At 41.3% G+C, this 17,225-nt stretch overlaps 2 protein-coding genes across 3 annotated transcripts; one reads left to right on the top strand and one right to left on the bottom strand.

The window, feature by feature from the left end:
* Nucleotides 1-4,073: 4,073 nt before the first annotated feature.
* On the top strand, nucleotides 4,074-10,486 carry abhd11 (abhydrolase domain containing 11). Its single transcript, XM_047606985.1, has 6 exons — nucleotides 4,074-4,320; nucleotides 5,659-5,794; nucleotides 6,170-6,343; nucleotides 6,469-6,639; nucleotides 6,949-7,130; nucleotides 7,771-10,486. Exons 1-6 carry the CDS (start codon nucleotides 4,208-4,210, stop codon nucleotides 7,904-7,906), a joined length of 912 nt encoding a protein of 303 aa, XP_047462941.1. The 5' UTR covers nucleotides 4,074-4,207; the 3' UTR covers nucleotides 7,907-10,486.
* A 38-nt stretch (nucleotides 10,487-10,524) lies between these two features.
* bicdl2l (bicaudal-D-related protein 2-like) lies at nucleotides 10,525-17,213 on the bottom strand. 2 transcript variants are annotated; one of them, XM_047606984.1, is made up of 7 exons: nucleotides 17,104-17,213; nucleotides 16,410-16,996; nucleotides 15,535-15,654; nucleotides 15,286-15,444; nucleotides 13,237-13,319; nucleotides 12,989-13,109; nucleotides 10,525-11,514 (listed from the first exon to the last, which is right to left on the bottom strand). In XM_047606984.1, exons 2-7 carry the CDS (start codon nucleotides 16,959-16,961, stop codon nucleotides 11,176-11,178), a joined length of 1,374 nt encoding a protein of 457 aa, XP_047462940.1. In that variant the 5' UTR covers nucleotides 16,962-16,996; nucleotides 17,104-17,213; the 3' UTR covers nucleotides 10,525-11,175. The 2 variants fall into 2 exon arrangements, with proteins under 2 accessions (XP_047462940.1, XP_047462939.1); XM_047606983.1 differs by lacking the exon at nucleotides 17,104-17,213 and having other exon boundaries at nucleotides 16,410-17,085.
* Nucleotides 17,214-17,225: the final 12 nt, after the last annotated feature.

Below are 17,225 nucleotides of genomic sequence, written 5' to 3'. Positions count from 1 at the left end.
TCTTTCTATAACAATTGCAGAGAAAATAGGACTCTACGAGCCCTGATGTGGTTTCATTCTGTTTCTAACAGTCATCAAGTATACAGGTAACAATCACATAACCAATAAATAATATGTACAGTCACCGCATAACACAGTATTTGGGTCTATTTTAACCGCCGCTGTACTATATTAACGCTGCATTCACCGATGTGCAGCTGAGGTTGATTATAGGTCACGAACCACAGTGAGAAGTGGAGTAGCATGACAAGCGAAACACGGTCAAACAAGCTCTCTGTACACTGCTGTGTCACAACAAAGCACCACAGACAAGAAGGCCCATTGTTCTGTTGGAGACCACACTGTCTTTGCTTCTGCTTTTGAAGGTCAGCGTCTCTTTCCACGAGGAACACGTGATGTTGCCAGATTTCCCACAACACAATGACGACCAAACAGCAAAGTCCAACAGTTACCTGATAGAGGTGCCAGGTAGCATCAGCCGGGGTTATCGCTGATATTTCAACCTCATCCACCGATGGGCCGTAAAGTTGTGTAAAGCAGATAAACCTATCGGCCGTGCGTTTGGGGTCGCTTACTTACTCTGCAAATAGTCAAGAGCTGAGGAAATTACTAGAGACAAGGTTAGAAGACCTCAATGCGGAAGCGGAGACTGAGTAGAGAACAGATAATTACTTTAAAGGCAAGGAAGGAAAAAGGTTGGAGAGGAGCTGGAGTTGCCGCAGGAAAAAAAAAAAAAGTAGCGCTTTAGCGGCTAATAGAGAACCTGTGGCTGAGACTTGGACAGCTGAGGGCCAAGCTGGGGCTTAGGTTTGGGCTGAGCCTGGATTACTGGGATGCCGAATGAGGTATGGGAAGGAGGTGCAGAGAGGGATGCTGGGAGCTGAGCTGAGGAGGGGATCAGACAAGACACCAGGTCCAGGAGCTGTGGCAGAATCATAAATTAAAATGCATTAACAAGAGGAGAGGACAAAGCAGAGTATTCGTAAACCGACTTGGTGTGGTAGATGACGGCGTAACAATAGACTTATTTAAAGATGTTGACATTTTCGATCAAAATCCTAAATCTACAAATGGAAAACCTGGTATGATACATAATATATAGGATAGAGAATATAAATATAAAACACAAATGCCCTGAAAAACGTCTCAATTCCCACAAGAAGGATGGACAGCAAACATCACACTGGCGACCACCTCCCTGCAGTACACAGACAGTACAAACGCACAACTGTCAGGGTATAATTGTTGTGCGCTGAATTCTGTTTCGCTGTTTTTCGCCGATAACAGAACATTCCTTTCTTGTCCACAATGCTCCTATCAGAGAGATTTGTGTTGGCTTTTATGACTTAATGGGAACCATTTGTATCGTAAGTGTCGATTCAGGTGAGCAGGTACAGATATGGAAGGCTGGGCAGAAATACTTTGGTGTCAGTATTTGTGTTCTGTGATCTATGTAGAATTAAATACCACATAACCTGAGTCCTGATGCACTGTACAGAGAATTGTGCCTTTGTCTTATAAATGTAGTGAGAAAGTTAGGATTTTAATGTACAATTCTTGTGTTTGTCTCAGTAATGAATCATTTTGACATTTTGAAATTACTGAAATATTTCTGAAATGTCTGTAAATAATAAATATATTGCGATCAATATTCAGTGTTTCCTCACCAGGAACCCTAATCTGATCATGTTCCATCAAAATATACTAGCTGTTAAAATGATGGGCCTGCTGAGTGACTCAGTGACACAGGGACAGCTGTGTGATGAACATTTATTTGAGAAATCAAATAATTAGTCTCGTCAGTTGAAATCTGAAATCTAAAGAGGCGGCATGTCTCTGAAACAAAGTCTCTAAAATGAAGGCAGCACGTGACTCAAATTACTTCAGAGAAGAAACTTCACACTCATCTGCCACTTCTCTTCTCTTGTCTCCGTTCTGTCTGTACTTTGTGGTCTCCCGGGCCTCTGTCTCATACCATCGCTATGGTGACAGCTTGGCAGCATGCTTTGTCCCAGAAGACACATCTCTCATAGCAATGAATGCTTAGAGACACAGAGACGAGGGACAGGCTCTCCAGGCCCTGGGGTTTATGTCATGTTCCTATATGAAAACAAGATGTTAACATATATAAAATGATTTCAAACTGCAAGACAAATAAACCAATAAAAAATAATTATAAAAGAAAACATCTACCTATAACAATGATCTGTGGTAACGGTAATATCATTATTTATAATAATATTTAAAAAGCTCTGATAGGACAATATAACCTGTTTAAGGAGACATCAGCGTATGAAAACGTAGGTTGATCTATCGTCCGTACGTGACAGTGATTGACCTACTCTGCTAAATGAAGAACTCTATCTTTAAGGAAGCAGCTCTGTGGTTTGCTCCATCAGTGACGCTGTAGCGTCCCCTAGTGGCTCAACAACCTTTTATTTCTGTTTTGCCCTCCTGTGTTTTTTTAAAAGCAATATGCATTCTTGGAAGGCAGATTTTTTTTATTTCATACTGGAAACACGGGAGATTTCAGTCAAGAAAAGTAAAAAAAAAAACAAAAACTACGGATCACTGAAAATAAAGCATAATTATTTACGTGGTTTCATTTTAAAGGCTGTTGTTTTAAGTACTACTGAATGTGTTGTACCAACACATGTAGTTTTATCATAAACTTAACATTATAACAGACAGGAAGGGAGATTTAGTGCAGTTCTGTGTTTTAAAACACAGTGTTATATGAAGCAAATAATGTGTTAGACCAATTTCTATGAATGATTTCTGGTTATTCATTTACTTTTGCTGATAATTTGAAATCATATTTGTAGACATTAGACATTTATTTTGCTATAGTAACTGTCAAAATCATCAGCTCTGTACTCTTTGCCGTGATAATCAGGTGAGAGACAACCAAGTGTGTGGATCCTTTGTGTCCGAAGGAGAGAGAAACTGAGCCGTCTGATGACAACAGTCTTTGAGTTGCTTATACTTGAGATTGTTTTGATAGTCTATAGCATTTTTTTATTTGACTTTTGAGGAAAGTCAACCTTATGGATTTTCATTTTTGTTTTTGTTTTTGTTTTTGTTACGGGTATCTTTATTAAATACCCGATGATGAAAAGAGTCCACAATTTATGCGTGTGCTTCATGTTTTGAACTGTGAGTCACCTCCACCAAGCCTCAAGAGCACCTTTTGAAAGGTTGCCACCACAGTATGTTTTGGCAAGAGAGTGTTCCTTCATGTTCTTCTTGGTTACACTGTCAAGCTGTTTACCTGCAGACATGTGAAAAGGTCGTGAGGAGGTGTCCTTTAAAATCATCCATAAATGCTCCCCTGCCAAATAGTATTTGCAGAAATTTTAAATAAGACATCAACATATCAACATAAACTGCTCTTTTTATGATTTGAAAACAGTTCTACATATATTTTGTGCTCACACCACTTCAGCGGATTTATCACTGATCACCTCTGTAAGGATTTCTGTTTACATCGGGACAATACAGTATTTGGCTTCCATAATTATCCTAAAACAGAAGAAAAACATTATTTCCACTTAATACACTTGCTCATCCTATTTTATTTAGAATAACACGTTCAACAATAATAATAATAATAATAAAACAGTTTTGTTGTTTATTGGAAGGATGTTGAACAATATTTTATTTTAATTAGAGTCAAATAAACAGACTATCATGACAATTAAAGGTAAAATTAATGAAAAAAATATATATATACTTGTATGTAACTACCTCAGTATAGATGTTTGACACAATGTAACCCTGGCTTTTTCCCTCTTATGTGTTTTATGTTATTATTATTGTCCTTCTTGTATTCTTGTTTTTAATGCTACTTGTATTCTTCTATTCTTTTATAATATTGTTGTTTTTCTTGTATTCTGTTCTTTGTATACTTTGCATGACTGTTTTATGTAAATATACCTATTTTTATTTTTATTTTCATTTTACTTTTTAAATAGAAGGGGTTAAAAAGCCTGCAAGTCCAAACTCTGGGAAATGACGCACGCTCCGCTACGCACCGCTGCGTCTTACGTCATGACGCCGCATCAGCTGTTTACAGACGGCTCCTCTGAACCATCGACCTCCGGCCGCTCTCTGCATGCTCGCACACACCGCTCTCCGACTCTCCGCTGTCATTCATTGTGGCCGTGTTTGAGACGCCCATGCTGTTAGTAGCGGACCGTGTGCTGCCATGAGTGCTTTGTGTCGCCTGATCCAGAGAGGACTGCTGAGCGGGCGGCCGTCGTGTCGTTTATTCCCCGGGCAGCAGGACGTGTGCGGTTTGGCATCCAGCGCCTCATCCAGGTACCCCTGCTAGCTCCCCGCGGCTAAATGACGCCCTCTGTCCGCCTGAGCTGTAACGAGGTGCGGGGAGACCAGGTGGACACGGGCAGACCCGTGTCCCCATTAGTAAAAACACTCTTGATTTTGTCGCCGTATCTCCGTCTTTTTAAACCTTCGCGATCCGGCAACTGGAATCAGTTTTCACGCAAAGGACATTCAGACGTGTGGTTAGCAACATGGTCAACCTGCAGCTCAGCTTTTCCAAAGAGGATTTTGAAAATGAGCTGTCGTCTTGTTTTATTTGGTTATGTAACTAAATCAAACCGCTGCTGTCTTAGGTATTTGGTGTATGATGAGCTATGCTACGCGTGTGTTAAAATTGCATGTAGCCACAATTAATTATGCATAGTTCTGTGATAAATCCTCACTTTGATTTGTAGGATTAGTTCGTCGTATTTTACTATTATGTACATATTGCGAGGAATGTCTCTAATGCATAGCTGCTAGTGTGTATGTTCTAGCAGGGCAGCTGACTGCACCTAATGTACTGAATTATTAATCTCAATATATATTTATAAATATACAGTATATCGTCAGGCACAGGTGTCAAACATATGGCTCGCGGGTCAAAAGTGGCCCGCAGCAGCATGAATTTGCAAAAAATGCAAAAAAATACATAGAAGACTGAAATATTGCAGTGAAAATAAGCACTATTCCTAATTTGTCCACTGTTTTAGAAAGAGAAGTGGACACTGAGACCCAGGACTAAACCACAACATGGCCAAATTACTCTTATTTTTCTTAAGAAATTTCTTTTTTTTAAAGGTATTAAATGTATTTTATTTATTTTTTACAGTTTAAAAAAAAATCTGTTTTCACGTGAATTATATTTTATGGTTCCAGCTTAATAATCATGAATATTTAGTGTTTTGCTCTGATTTATATCACTGTAAATGAACATATTTTGCAGAAGTCGCACCTTACAGTCAGTATTTCATACATTTACAAAACTGAAGAAATAAATTATTAGGCAAACAAATAATTAATAGGTGATGTGCTCAACTTATATCCAGGATGGTCTTTCTGCCTCAATGAAACTTTCCATCAGAATATTATTATGTATTTTCGTCGTGTAGGTGGTGACTGTGTCCTCTCCTTTTTTAGCGATACACATGTAGCATCAAAAATGAGAATGACTCTTTTTTTATCCTCAAATGTAGAGCCACGCATAAAGGATTTACTTGTTTCTGTACCTGTATGTTTACCTGTAGTGTACCAGTAGGTGGAGGCAAACGAGTTCCTGCCAGATTTGGTGACATACAGTCACGAAACGTGTTTTGTTTTGTATTTTTTCTTCAGCCCTGTCAACCTGACCTACGATGTGTTCGATGGGAAGGGTGAGAGCACTCCCCTGGTGTTTCTGCACGGCCTGTTTGGCAGCAAATCCAACTTCCACTCAATAGCGAAGTCCTTGGTGCAGCGCACAGGCCGAAAGGTAATGCAGTGATGAAGACCTCACGTCTCTCAGCTGGTACACCATCAGCAGTTCACTCTTATGTGTTCGTTCCCAAGCATCCTGACAATAGCCTTCTGTCAAAAGCAGAGGCTTGGGAATGTGCAATCCACAGTGTGCGGCCTGTCATTTGATACACCTCCTCAGCAATCCGCGCTGCTGTAATAAACACTGGTAGATAATCTGTTTGAGGAAGCTCCTCACCTGGTGCGAACAAGGCAGCCTTTGTTCGGGTTGTCACCTCCTGACGTCAGGAGCAACAAAAAGATTCGTCTGGCGCTGAAGTTTATTTTGTTTTCCGCTCTGTTGCCTCCCTTTCCCCATTCCAAGTGTCCTAACTGTCCTTTGTCCAGTTAGGTGCTGACTGTAGATGCCCGTAACCATGGTAACAGCCCCCACAGCCCCGTGCTAACGTATGAGGCGATGACCAGCGACTTGAAACACCTCCTCGCACAGCTGCATATTGAGAAGTGCGTCCTCATCGGCCACAGCATGGGAGGGAAAACGGCCATGACGACCGCTCTGACGCAGGTCAGCGACGATGCGTCCATGTCCTTTATGAACCTACACCTCATGCCACACATCCCTTGTCCTGTTTTGTCACTGGTTTCTGCTTTTCTGCCTGCTTACCTCTGTCTGTCTGCCTCCGTTTGCAGCCTGGTTTAGTGGAGAGGCTGGTGGTCGTGGACATCAGTCCAGCGCAGTCCACCACACGCACCAACTTCCGATATTACATCCAGGCGATGCAGGAGATGAAGATCTCCACCGACATCCCACGTTCCACTGCCAGGCGGATGGCTGAGGACCAGCTGCGCAAGCTGGTCAAGGTCAGGACTGCTTCTTGATTCAGCACCATTCAGTGTTTAAAACAGATAAACACGTTAAAACGGTTGGCTCTCTTTTGGTCTCGACTAAATACCTGACTGTTTGGTTAACTTTTGCCCACGGACTAGTTTCTATTCGAGTGTGTTTACTTTCCAATGCAGCTAAGAAGAGTTCAGTCCCTTTTTTTAGGTCTTTTTTTTTTGCTGCCTTCCTTTCTTGGCTGCAAGTGTTGAAACGCAGTGTGGAGTTGTGTCATTTGTTCACCTACAAATAGACAGACTGTCAGTGCTTCTAAACCTTCCCTCCCTCAGGAGCACTCGGTGCGTCAGTTCCTGCTCACCAACCTGGTGCAGCAGAACGGACACTACGCCTGGAGGGTCAACTTGGAGGCCATCTCGGCGCACCTTGATGACATCATGAGCTTCCCCAGCTTTGACTCCGTCTATGAGGGACCCACGCTGTTTTTGGGCGGAGCCAGTTCTGCTTACATCAGGTAGAAAGCTAGAAATCCTAGATATCTCTTTTTGTATTCCACAGTTGCCCCTCTAGCAGTGACGTTACTGGATGTTTCTACCTATAATCATGAAGAATCACTCTATTTCTCTCTGATTAATTAGTGGCCTGTTAAACCTAAAGTGCACAGTCCTATTTGTTCTTTGACCACTGCACATGAACTCGGTTTGTTCTGTTCACATTACTATTGCATACCCATACTAAACTATTGTATCTCTATGGAAAAAGGTGACTCCACACTCTGTCCTATATTGTATCAGTCAAGCAGATCATCTTCAGGCACAAGCTGCACTAACAAACTAACAAATCTGCATCATGAGAATGAAATAGAATGACATCAGCTCTGTGAGTATCAATCACAAGCAGTAAGACCAGATGTGAAAAAAAAATCAGAAGTCCATGACGAATACTTTTTGCACAGATCAGCCACACCATTAAAACCACTGACAGGAGAAGTGAATAACATCAACCATCTTGTAACAATTCAATGTTCTGATGACAAATGTTTGGACCTGGCATTCGTGTGGATGTTAATTAGACATGTAAAAGACAAAAACGAGGCACCGCCGCCCCCGTAGCAATGACACTTTTTTTTTTTCTATCCCGTCTGCCTCATTCAGCTCTGATGATTACCCAGAAATCCAGAGGCTGTTCCCTTACGCCGACATCCAGTACATCCCGGACGCGAGCCACTGGATTCACGCGGACAAACCCTTAGATTTCATCAGCTCCATCATCTCCTTCCTTCAGTCCTAGCTGCCTTCGGCCTCCGAACTTTTTAAACCCCTCAGCAACGCTCAGAGAAAAACTGGAGGTGAGAATTCAGCAGGACCGAGCGGTGTCATTAACGATGCTAATATTTGCCAACTCTGGACCAAACCCTTTTGCAGCAGTCCAATCTTACCTTTTAACTACGTCAGAGTTAGTGTCGTGTAGGTGAACTTTTATTTAGTTTAGCCTCTCTACCAGACACGTAGTGTTGCTAGATCGTCTGGTTTCTAGATGTGTGTTTTTGATTTGTAATTTATAGGCAGACAACAACAATGTCTCCAGCTTAGCATAAGAGGGCTGTTTCTGGAGGTGATATACTAATCCAAAGAAACTCTCATTTGCACAGTGCTTTCTTTGCGTAGATGAATTTTATGCCATAGTGTCATAGAAAAGTTGAGTACAAGTACAACTGGAGACAGGCGAAGTGGACCAGCAGTAAGACGGTGTGACAGCACTGCGATGAAAGGTCAAATATTTAAGAATACGCTAAGAAGAAAAGTAGTCAGGAGTTTATCGGCTCTGCGCGGAGGCTGTGATTCAGACTTTTATGTGTTACAGGAGGTCAGTGATACATTAGTATTCCAGTCCTCTCCTCCGCGTATCTGCCGTAAAGTCACACATGAGGATTTACAGGTTGTTTACTTGTCGCAGAAGCACTGGGTATATTTTTTACGCCGACTTAATTATCTATGAAAACCATGCTGATACTCTCAAATGTATATCACCGTCTGTTTCCTGACGATCTCAGGTCACAACTGGATATACTACTTATTATACACTTATATTCTTTTTGTCTGTGTGGCAATAAGCCGTGGTAACGTCGTCGTGTCTTCGTATTTGGTCGGCCCACTCTGTGTTTTGATGAAATAATACCAATTTATTATCTGTATCTCACTTATATTTACAAGTAAGGCGCAAAGCTATATGGGTATCTCACAAATATATGCTGCAGCAGTGTACGTTGTTACTGGTAAAAAAAATAACTGTAAAAGTGTTAATATCCTTTCCGTCTCCATGGGTTTGAAAAGTAGTGAAACTGCCACGTGTGTGAGTAAGCAGGGTGTCGTTCATTTGTACGTGCCTCTTTTGTCGAGAGCTCCTTTTCCATTTCGCTAAAACTTTATAAAAGGAAAAAAAATAAATAAATAGACTTTCGTTCTGCATTAATACCTTGTAGACTTGTGATTGGCAGCTGGGTTGCCAGATCTGTGTGGATTTTCTCATGAGGGAGCTGAACGGTTGAGGTGCTCGATGTTTACTACAATCAGTGTTTCATGTTTGTTTGATGTCAATACAGGAGTCTTAAAAAGACTTAAAAAGGTCAGATCTATCTTGAGTCTTGAGGCTGTTCTCCTCACCACCAACCACACAGCTCCTACTCTCTGTCAAGTCCTGACTTCCTATTACTCGCTGCTGTCTGTTAGACCAACCGGAGGCGTTCAGGGTCCATTCCCATTAGTAATGTTGAAAACCAGTAATAACAGAGTCCATTAAGATGTTTTTTCCACTTATCTGAGTAACTTCTGAAAGAGTTCCTGGGTGTTGGGGGTTGTTTGCCTGTGGCTGTTCGGGTCTTAGTGTCTGTTAACGACCAGATACTTTCCTGTAATTGGAGGAAACTGTTTGATCCTGTCCTCTTTCTCCAATAAATGGTACTCAAGTGACCCATTATCAGTCAGAGGCTCCGGTCTCAATGGGAAGGAAACTCCACACTGTACTACTACTGTGTTGCTGATTGATGGCAGATTATATCTCAGCCCACTGCCCCTGTTCAGAGAGGGGGGGTTTTAACACTTTCTTTACACTTATTTCAAAGCATCTGTCTTCTCTGGCTAAAATGTGGACGTTGTTGTCTTCAAATGAGTAGCTTCCTTCGTCCTTCGGGTGTAGGTGACAGCCCGAATAGTTTCCTGGAGAGCTGACTCTCCGGTTTCTCCTTGTTTCCTCAACGTACAAGTCTGTGCATTCATGCTATCGTGTGTCTCAATCAGCCACAGTAACATTTGGAGTTGGGACTTGACGGGGGGGATGTTTGCTCTCTGCTTGGTGATCCGGGGACCAGCCAGAAGGCCCGAGAAAGCTCCAGTTAGTCGAGAATCAAACCCCTCTTCCTCCTCCTCGACCACAGGACAGGTTTGTCTTGTCGCACAATTATTGGGGGGGGGGGTTGCGTAATGCTGACATTTGAATGCAAGTCCCGCTTCGGCTTCTGCTGCAGCGGGACAAGAATACGTCAAAAGAGAGCACTACAGAGAGTTATCTGAGGACCGTAATCATCTGTTCAGGATTGTACGTTGTTTCACAATGAGCATGCCTTTTTCTCTCGTCATCGGGTGTGAATTTGCTGTGCTATATACGTCTCAGTTTGTTGAATATTTGGCCACAGTGGTGGCACTCATTCTAGACAATGGCTTATATATCTATATATATATATCTATATATATAGATATATATATATATATAAATTCTAAATGTGTGCAAGATGCATATAGAAGTGGATTATATATTGTTGAAAATGATATTATTCAATAAAATGAATAAAACAAAAAAATCAGTGGCAGAGTTTCTTCTTTTAGATCCGACAACAGATGAGTTGAAGGAGCTTTTGAATAAGCGTTGCATTTATTTACAGCAGCGAAAACAATTCAGGATGCCAAGTAGATAACATTCAAGTGTAACAGTATTTTACAATCACATGGCTCATTCACAATCAGGGGTATTTCATACGTAAACGTATCCGCGATCCAAAGCTGTCCATGTTTTCCAAGAATATATTAAAACTCTTCATCTCGTCCAAGCACGTTTTAAAATATAAAAGCTTTTCTGCTTTAATAATAATTAGACTCTTACATGGTTATTGCACAAAAAAAGTTCAGTTACTTTGTTTTAAAAATGCTTCACTGAAACATCCTAACCTGTGCTATATAATTTTACTGAGTGTTTCAATGTGACGGCCCAACATTAAATGTCTAATAATTCAATGATGAGTCCCTTTTCTCTCTGTTTATGCATGAGAGCTTTACCACGTTGCGTCCTGTCTCCTGCAGATTGGTGCATTATGTCTCCTAAATTAGCTGCGGGGTTACAAAAGATCAGATTTAAAGTTTCTCCTCAGCAGATTAATGTGAAACCCAAACATTGCTCATCACAATGAACCTCAAAAAGGGGCAATAAGCAATGCATTGTAGAACGAAGAGGGACTTAAAAGAGGGGTTGTGAATCAGAATGAGCGTACTCTGTGTAAAGTTATTGTTTTAATCCAGTGATACGGCCTGGAAGCCATCGCCATCCGGACAGCACTCGGCATCCTGGTCTTCTTGACGAGTGGTCTTTCCCCTCCTCAGCTTGTCCCTCCAGGTGCGTTGGGTAGGGGGCGTGCTCGGCATCGGAGCCGCAGGGGCCGCAGGCCTGGAGGCTTGGCTCGAGTTGGCTGCGTGATTGGCCTGCGCAGGCACAGGGAAGTTGGACGGCCGCTGGTTGACCGGCGCTTTGTTTCTCCTCAGGAGGCCCATACGAGAGGTCTTCTTCTGGGCCTGCTCTGCCTGCTGCTGCTGACTCTGCAGCTGCTGTTGGAGCATCAGCTGAATGTCCTCCTGAGGCAACGGAAAGACAAACAGGCCGTCTGGGGTGCTCATTAAAAATCAGCCTCTTCAAGTCTACAAACACTGATGTGTGACAGGAATTTTTACATCTTTCCTGTGGCTGCATTCAGAGAAATGTGGACAGAGTCCTGCTGTGTATTTTTTTTTTTTTTTTTTTTTTTTAATAACCTCAAAGTTAAATTTCAGCCTTTTTTTTTTATAGGATTAAAATGAAATTGTCACAAATAATTTGCTAAAATGGCGAGCATGTCAGAACATATCTTAATTTCAAAATAACTTCAAGGCACAGATAAGGCTCATCATAAATATGGTTAAAGTTATTTAGTATCTCGTCTAAAGTACAGTAGCTTGGATAGTTTATTCATAGTAAGCTGTCATTAAAAAAAAATCATAATTCCAAAATAATAAAAATACACCTCAGATTTTTTGCATCTTTTAGTGTTGCACTTATTCGGTACTGCAAAGATATGTAAAGCAGTGTTTATTTTTCTGTAATTTACTTGTGAAGTGGATTTTTATTTTTATTTTTTTCAAAACAGGATTCACACCACATCAAACTATATTTTTTGAACAGTTGCATCACTGAGATTTAAAGCAAAAAGCAATCTACAAATTGGAGAGAAAAAAAATAAAAAATCCCATATTTATTGTGCCACTGCATAACTGAAAAAATATACAGGCACAAAGAAAAGAGGGTCAACAAATTTACTTAAAGCCTGAAATAGCTAAAAATAAATAAATCGATAAATAAATACTGCTATAATGATTTATTGTTTAATGGAAAATTGAATTTTCACATGGCTACAACTTTCTCCAGCAAAGGCAAAATAAATAATAAAAATGATTTCACGGATGGATTAGACATAAATTCCGATTACAGTAATAATTTGTGTATTCCAGTTCTAAATTGTCAACACTCTCTGCAAGGAAGTATGTGATTCTTTATTTATTTATTTTTAAATCTGGGCAATTACAAAATACATCCTGTGAGCCAGGATGCAAATTGGAGCCTAAAACTTTTAACTCAGTGTCTCTCGTTCAGATCCACCGCCGCGCTCACTAGAAAACTGACAGAGTGCAGTGTAGCGTCGGCTGCACAGAGTCAGCTGCTCACCAGACGAACACAGAGGCCTGAGGCCAAAACACTGTGGCAGGATACCAGCTGGCAGTGACGCCAGCATACGCTGCATGTGCTGAAAGTAATGTGAGTGAATTTTAATTGTACTTTGTGATCTGTGTTCTTTGTTATGGCTGAATGCCCTCTGAGCTCTGAAAGTAACACATACTTCACACTAATTATGTGTGCGTGTGTGCCTGGGTGTCCTATTTATCAGGCTTTTCTGGCTGATTCCCATACATCCTGATTTTCCACCGTCTCATAGTTGTTTTTTTCTCAGGTTGTTTTAGATGTTTATATCAACCCGTCTTTCATGTCTGTTAAACATTAGACTCGTCTCAGATTTACCTTCCAGGCTTCGAGCTCCAGTGACATTTCCAGACGTTTCTGGACGGCCTCCAGCAGCTGGTTGTTCAGCATCATCATCTCTGTCTTACTACGGAGCAGCTCAGTCTCCATCGCCTTCTTCCTGCACAGCGGAAGAGAAAGAATGACCCATTTCTCAAAACAGATGCAGGACTTCCCCCCCCCCCTTAAATCTTGATTTATTTGTTATTTTAAGGAATGTGCTCTCATTTTTCCACGTGCAGACTCACTTCTCTATGGCCTCATCTCTGTCCCGCAATGCCTGTTGCAGAATAGCGCTTTCCTCTGCTCCCTTTACTGCAGATTTGGAGTCCTGCATGGAAAAAACAGGGGGGGCAGGTTTATATTTTATCACAACTCGTGTTATTCTCAACATTTAACCTCACTGACGTCACTCTTTGTGGTCTGGTTTATCCTCCTGAGACCCTGCGTCCTCATATGGGGACGTTAAATTTCAGGTTTGTGGCAGATTATTCTGCGTCATTTAAACTTGTATCCTCATAACTACATACTAGTTGGAGTAAAAACATGAGTGATCACATGACAAAAGTGAACACGGTACAAAACCTCATCAAATTTTACAAATTTGAAACTTGTTTATTTATGATTATTTTGTAGTTAATCCTCCTGAGACCCTGCGTCCTCATATGGGGACGTTAAATTTCAGGTTTGTGGCAGATTATTCTGCTTCATTTAAACTTGTATCCTCATAACTACATACTAGTTGGAGTAAAAACATGAGTGATCACATGACAAAAGTGAACACGGTACAAAACCTCATCAAATTTTACAAATTTGAAACTTGTTTATTTATGATTATTTTGTAGTTAATCCTCCTGAGACCCTGCGTCCTCATATGGGGACGTTAAATTTCAGGTTTGTGGCAGATTATTCTGCTTCATTTAAACTTGTATCCTCATAACTACATACTAGTTGGAGTAAAAACATGATAGCAGTCATTTCAACGGATTCAAAAATGTCCAACATCTCATCAAATTTTACAGTTGAAACTTGTTTGTTTATGGTTAAACTTTTCTAGTTTAATATGACACGCAAATTTAACAAATTCTGTCGCTAATTAGCAAGTACTCATTTGAGGACAGGAATTCATTATTTGCAATTTTGTCTTTGAACAGCCATGTTCAGTTTTATATTTCATTACATATTGGTGACTTTATTCTAACATACAGTGAAATAATCCCCGTGTCCACACGTGAGGACATCATTTTTTCCAAGAACTACTTCCTGTTTACAGATGATGCTTAGTTTTTATAGTTCTTAGGTCCTAAAAATCTCAAAATACTTTGGAGAAATTAAGAATACATAGTAAACAAAAGCTCAGGCTCTCAAGAGGTTAATATGACACGCAAATTCTATCAAGATTAACAAGCCTTAACTTCACTAATTAGCAAGTACTCTATTGAGGACGTTGGGACTTAATTATTTGCAATTCTGCTTTCGCTCAGCGATGTTCAGATATCGCATATTGGTGACTTTATTATAATATTGATATAATATTTATATTATTACATGAAATAAAAATGTATGTCCACACATGAGGACATGGTTGTTTTTCCAAAAACTACTTCCTGTTCAAAGACAGTGGTTAGTTTTTATAGTTCCTAGGTCCTACTAATCCCAAATAAAGAGAAATGCATAGAAAACCAGGTCTCAGGAGGTTATATTAGATAGACATTTATGATGATTCAAAGCTTTCTCACACAACTTGTGACCTTCCCCAAACATACAGCAAATACCAGAAAGATTAACTGGCCCTGTGGTATACTTGTCAGGCCACATAGCTGCATTCAACACCTGGGAGGAGAATTTAATGGTCTCCGAGGGCAACAGTGACGAAGTTTGATAAGGAGAGCACACATGCCTCTCATATGAGCATTGACATCTACGTACAAGCCTCGGGGCTAATTTTAAGGCTTCCAGTATTCAAATACCACAACAGAACACCACAACAGAAATACTTGATGAGCAATGTCACGTAAAGGCACCTCCTACTGCCTGTAAAAAAGATAATACACTCCTCTTGCCTCCTGTTTCCACCTCATGTTATTAATAAAGACAGACAGGCTTAAATACAAAGCAACTTTTAAAATGTGTTGCCATAATAATATTTCTGGTGAATAATTTGTCACTTTTCTCATTGTATCCGGCGCTTACAAGCAAAGCAAACATTCCTCTGCCCATTTAAATAAACTCGAACTAAGATCGCAAGGGAATGGAAAGGGTGAACTTTCTTTGAGGAAAGCGGGTGTTGCCCTGACCTGTTTTGTGTGGCTGATTGCCAGTGTGCGAGCCACATTCTGCAGCTGGGCCAGTGCCGAGTCCAGACAGTGTTTCCCATCAGAAGGCTCGGGTTGGCTGGACTCTGGCTCAGTCAGCGGGTGAAGCAGCCTCAGTATGGACAGAACCTCCTCCGTGACCTGAGACAGAAATCAATAAAAGGACAAGTTAATAATCCTGCACAGCTCTGCAGATGTGTAGCACGTCCTGGTACTGTGTGAAACCTTTACCCTTTCTCTGTCTTGGCTCCAGCCAGGTCCATCCCTGTTCTCCTGGAGTTTGTCCACCTGGGCCTTAAGCTTGATACTCCGCCTCCGAGACAGCTCTACCTCTCTGCGCACTTCCTTAAGCTGCAAAAAAATATTGTAGAAAAACGTCAACATCAGAACATTTCATGAAGGCAGGTCAGTATTTTTTATTTTTTTTTTTAACCATGAAGATAATCATCAACCCGCACACAGAAAGGAATACTTCACGAGATCTTAACACGACGCAGTATAAACAGAAACTCAAGATTCCCGACTGAAACTGTCGACAATCGTATTGGCTAAAGGGTTTATTCAGCCACCACTGCAAACATGCGTGAATGCATTCATAGAAGCACACTGAAAGGCACACCAAGATAGACAGATAGAGAGATGGATAGATAGATAGGAACGAGACACAAAACATTTTTTCCATTTGCAGTGTTTCCTTCTTTAGACTCGTAATCATAAATTAAGCCTTGTCATCGTCAGGTGGTAAAGTTTTCCATGTGAAATCATTCCTCGTCACTGAGGACTCAGGTTCACTGCACTGACATCATATTGTCTTCATATTGTCACATTGTCTTCATACACCTGTAGACAGGGATTTATTTAAGTTCTGGGAACAGTTTCAGTCTACAATTAATCCGATGTGCCTTTTGTTTATGTAACTCCTGAGTGACGGTTTCATGCTCCTCCCTGTATTACAGGTTTCATTGCTTCACAAGCCTGTCTGCAGCACAAACCTGCTCCTGTAAATGTTTATGTTTTTTTTTCCAGGACGCCATTTATCCCTCTCATGTTTAAAACATCAAAAAAAAAAAAAAAAAAAAAAAAAAAAAAAAAGACTGGCATCTTACCGTGTCTGAGACATGTCCCAGAGTCCTGCGTCTGCTGAGCGGCCTGCCACTCTTAATCAGGTCTGGTAAGGTCCCGTTGTAGTAGCTCCTATTGAATCGTTCCTCATGTTTTCTGACCGATTCTCCAGAGTCTGAGGGGTCCCTTGTGTCCTCTGAAGCCAGCTCACCTGCAATGTCTTTGTCCTCCGAGTGTGAGGAGCAGCTGTCGTCGTCCTCCACATCTTCTTCGCCCTCGTCTTTTAAATTCAGTTCGCTGATGAGGCATGAGTTGTTAACAGCCAGCAGCTGAGAACAGTTTGTTTCCTTCAGGTAATCGGGGGCCGGTTGCTCGAGTCCCATGTCCCTTTCAGGCTTCTCTGGATCTGCTGGTCCTGTTACGGTCACAGAGACTGTTGGTTTTGGTTCTGTTGAAAGAATTGTTGGTCGGTAGTATCTAGGTCTGTTCCTGAGCGAGCCCTCCAGTCTGTTCAGAGAAGAGTAAAGCCGGTCGCTGCTGGTGTATCGAGGTCTCAGCCTCTCATTGAGGACTGAGAAAGGCTGAGAGTAGTCCATGATCTGCTCGGTGGAGGTAAACTCAAGTAAACCATCTGCAGATACCGTCGGTAATAAAACACAAGCGTGCAAGAGTGAGAGGAAGACAGTGAAACAAGAGGGAGGGAGGATGACAGAGGGAATGTCGTCAAACTTGTTTTACCTGAACCGAGTGTGTCTTCACAGGGAGGACGGCATGGCAAGATGTGATGTCAGAGGAGGCTGTGGCTTCATATGGCCCGTCTGGCTTTTCTTCCTCTTTCTCGGTTGCTACACAAACACGTG

This window comes from Mugil cephalus, chromosome 15 (genome assembly GCF_022458985.1).
Source record: "Mugil cephalus isolate CIBA_MC_2020 chromosome 15, CIBA_Mcephalus_1.1, whole genome shotgun sequence".
Classification (NCBI taxonomy): Eukaryota; Metazoa; Chordata; class Actinopteri; order Mugiliformes; family Mugilidae; genus Mugil; species Mugil cephalus.
This window is presented reverse-complemented; position numbering and strand designations above follow the sequence as displayed.

What these genes read in the sequence shown, in the direction of transcription:
- bicdl2l (XM_047606984.1), bottom strand. Translation starts at nt 16,961, where the DNA reads ATGGACTACTCTCAGCCTTTCTCAGTCCTCAATGAGAGGCTGAGACCT. An exon ending in CAATCAGCCACACAAAACAG is followed by an intron (nt 13,320 to 15,285) that starts GTCAGGGCAACA and finishes TTTTCCATGCAG; the next exon opens with GACTCCAAATCTGCAGTAAA. An exon ending in AGAGATGAGGCCATAGAGAA is followed by an intron (nt 13,110 to 13,236) that starts GTGAGTCTGCAC and finishes TCCGCTGTGCAG; the next exon opens with GAAGAAGGCGATGGAGACTG.
- abhd11 (XM_047606985.1), top strand. Translation starts at nt 4,208, where the DNA reads ATGAGTGCTTTGTGTCGCCTGATCCAGAGAGGACTGCTGAGCGGGCGG. An exon ending in GCATCCAGCGCCTCATCCAG is followed by an intron (nt 4,321 to 5,658) that starts GTACCCCTGCTA and finishes TTTTTTCTTCAG; the next exon opens with CCCTGTCAACCTGACCTACG. An exon ending in AGCTGCGCAAGCTGGTCAAG is followed by an intron (nt 6,640 to 6,948) that starts GTCAGGACTGCT and finishes TCCCTCCCTCAG; the next exon opens with GAGCACTCGGTGCGTCAGTT.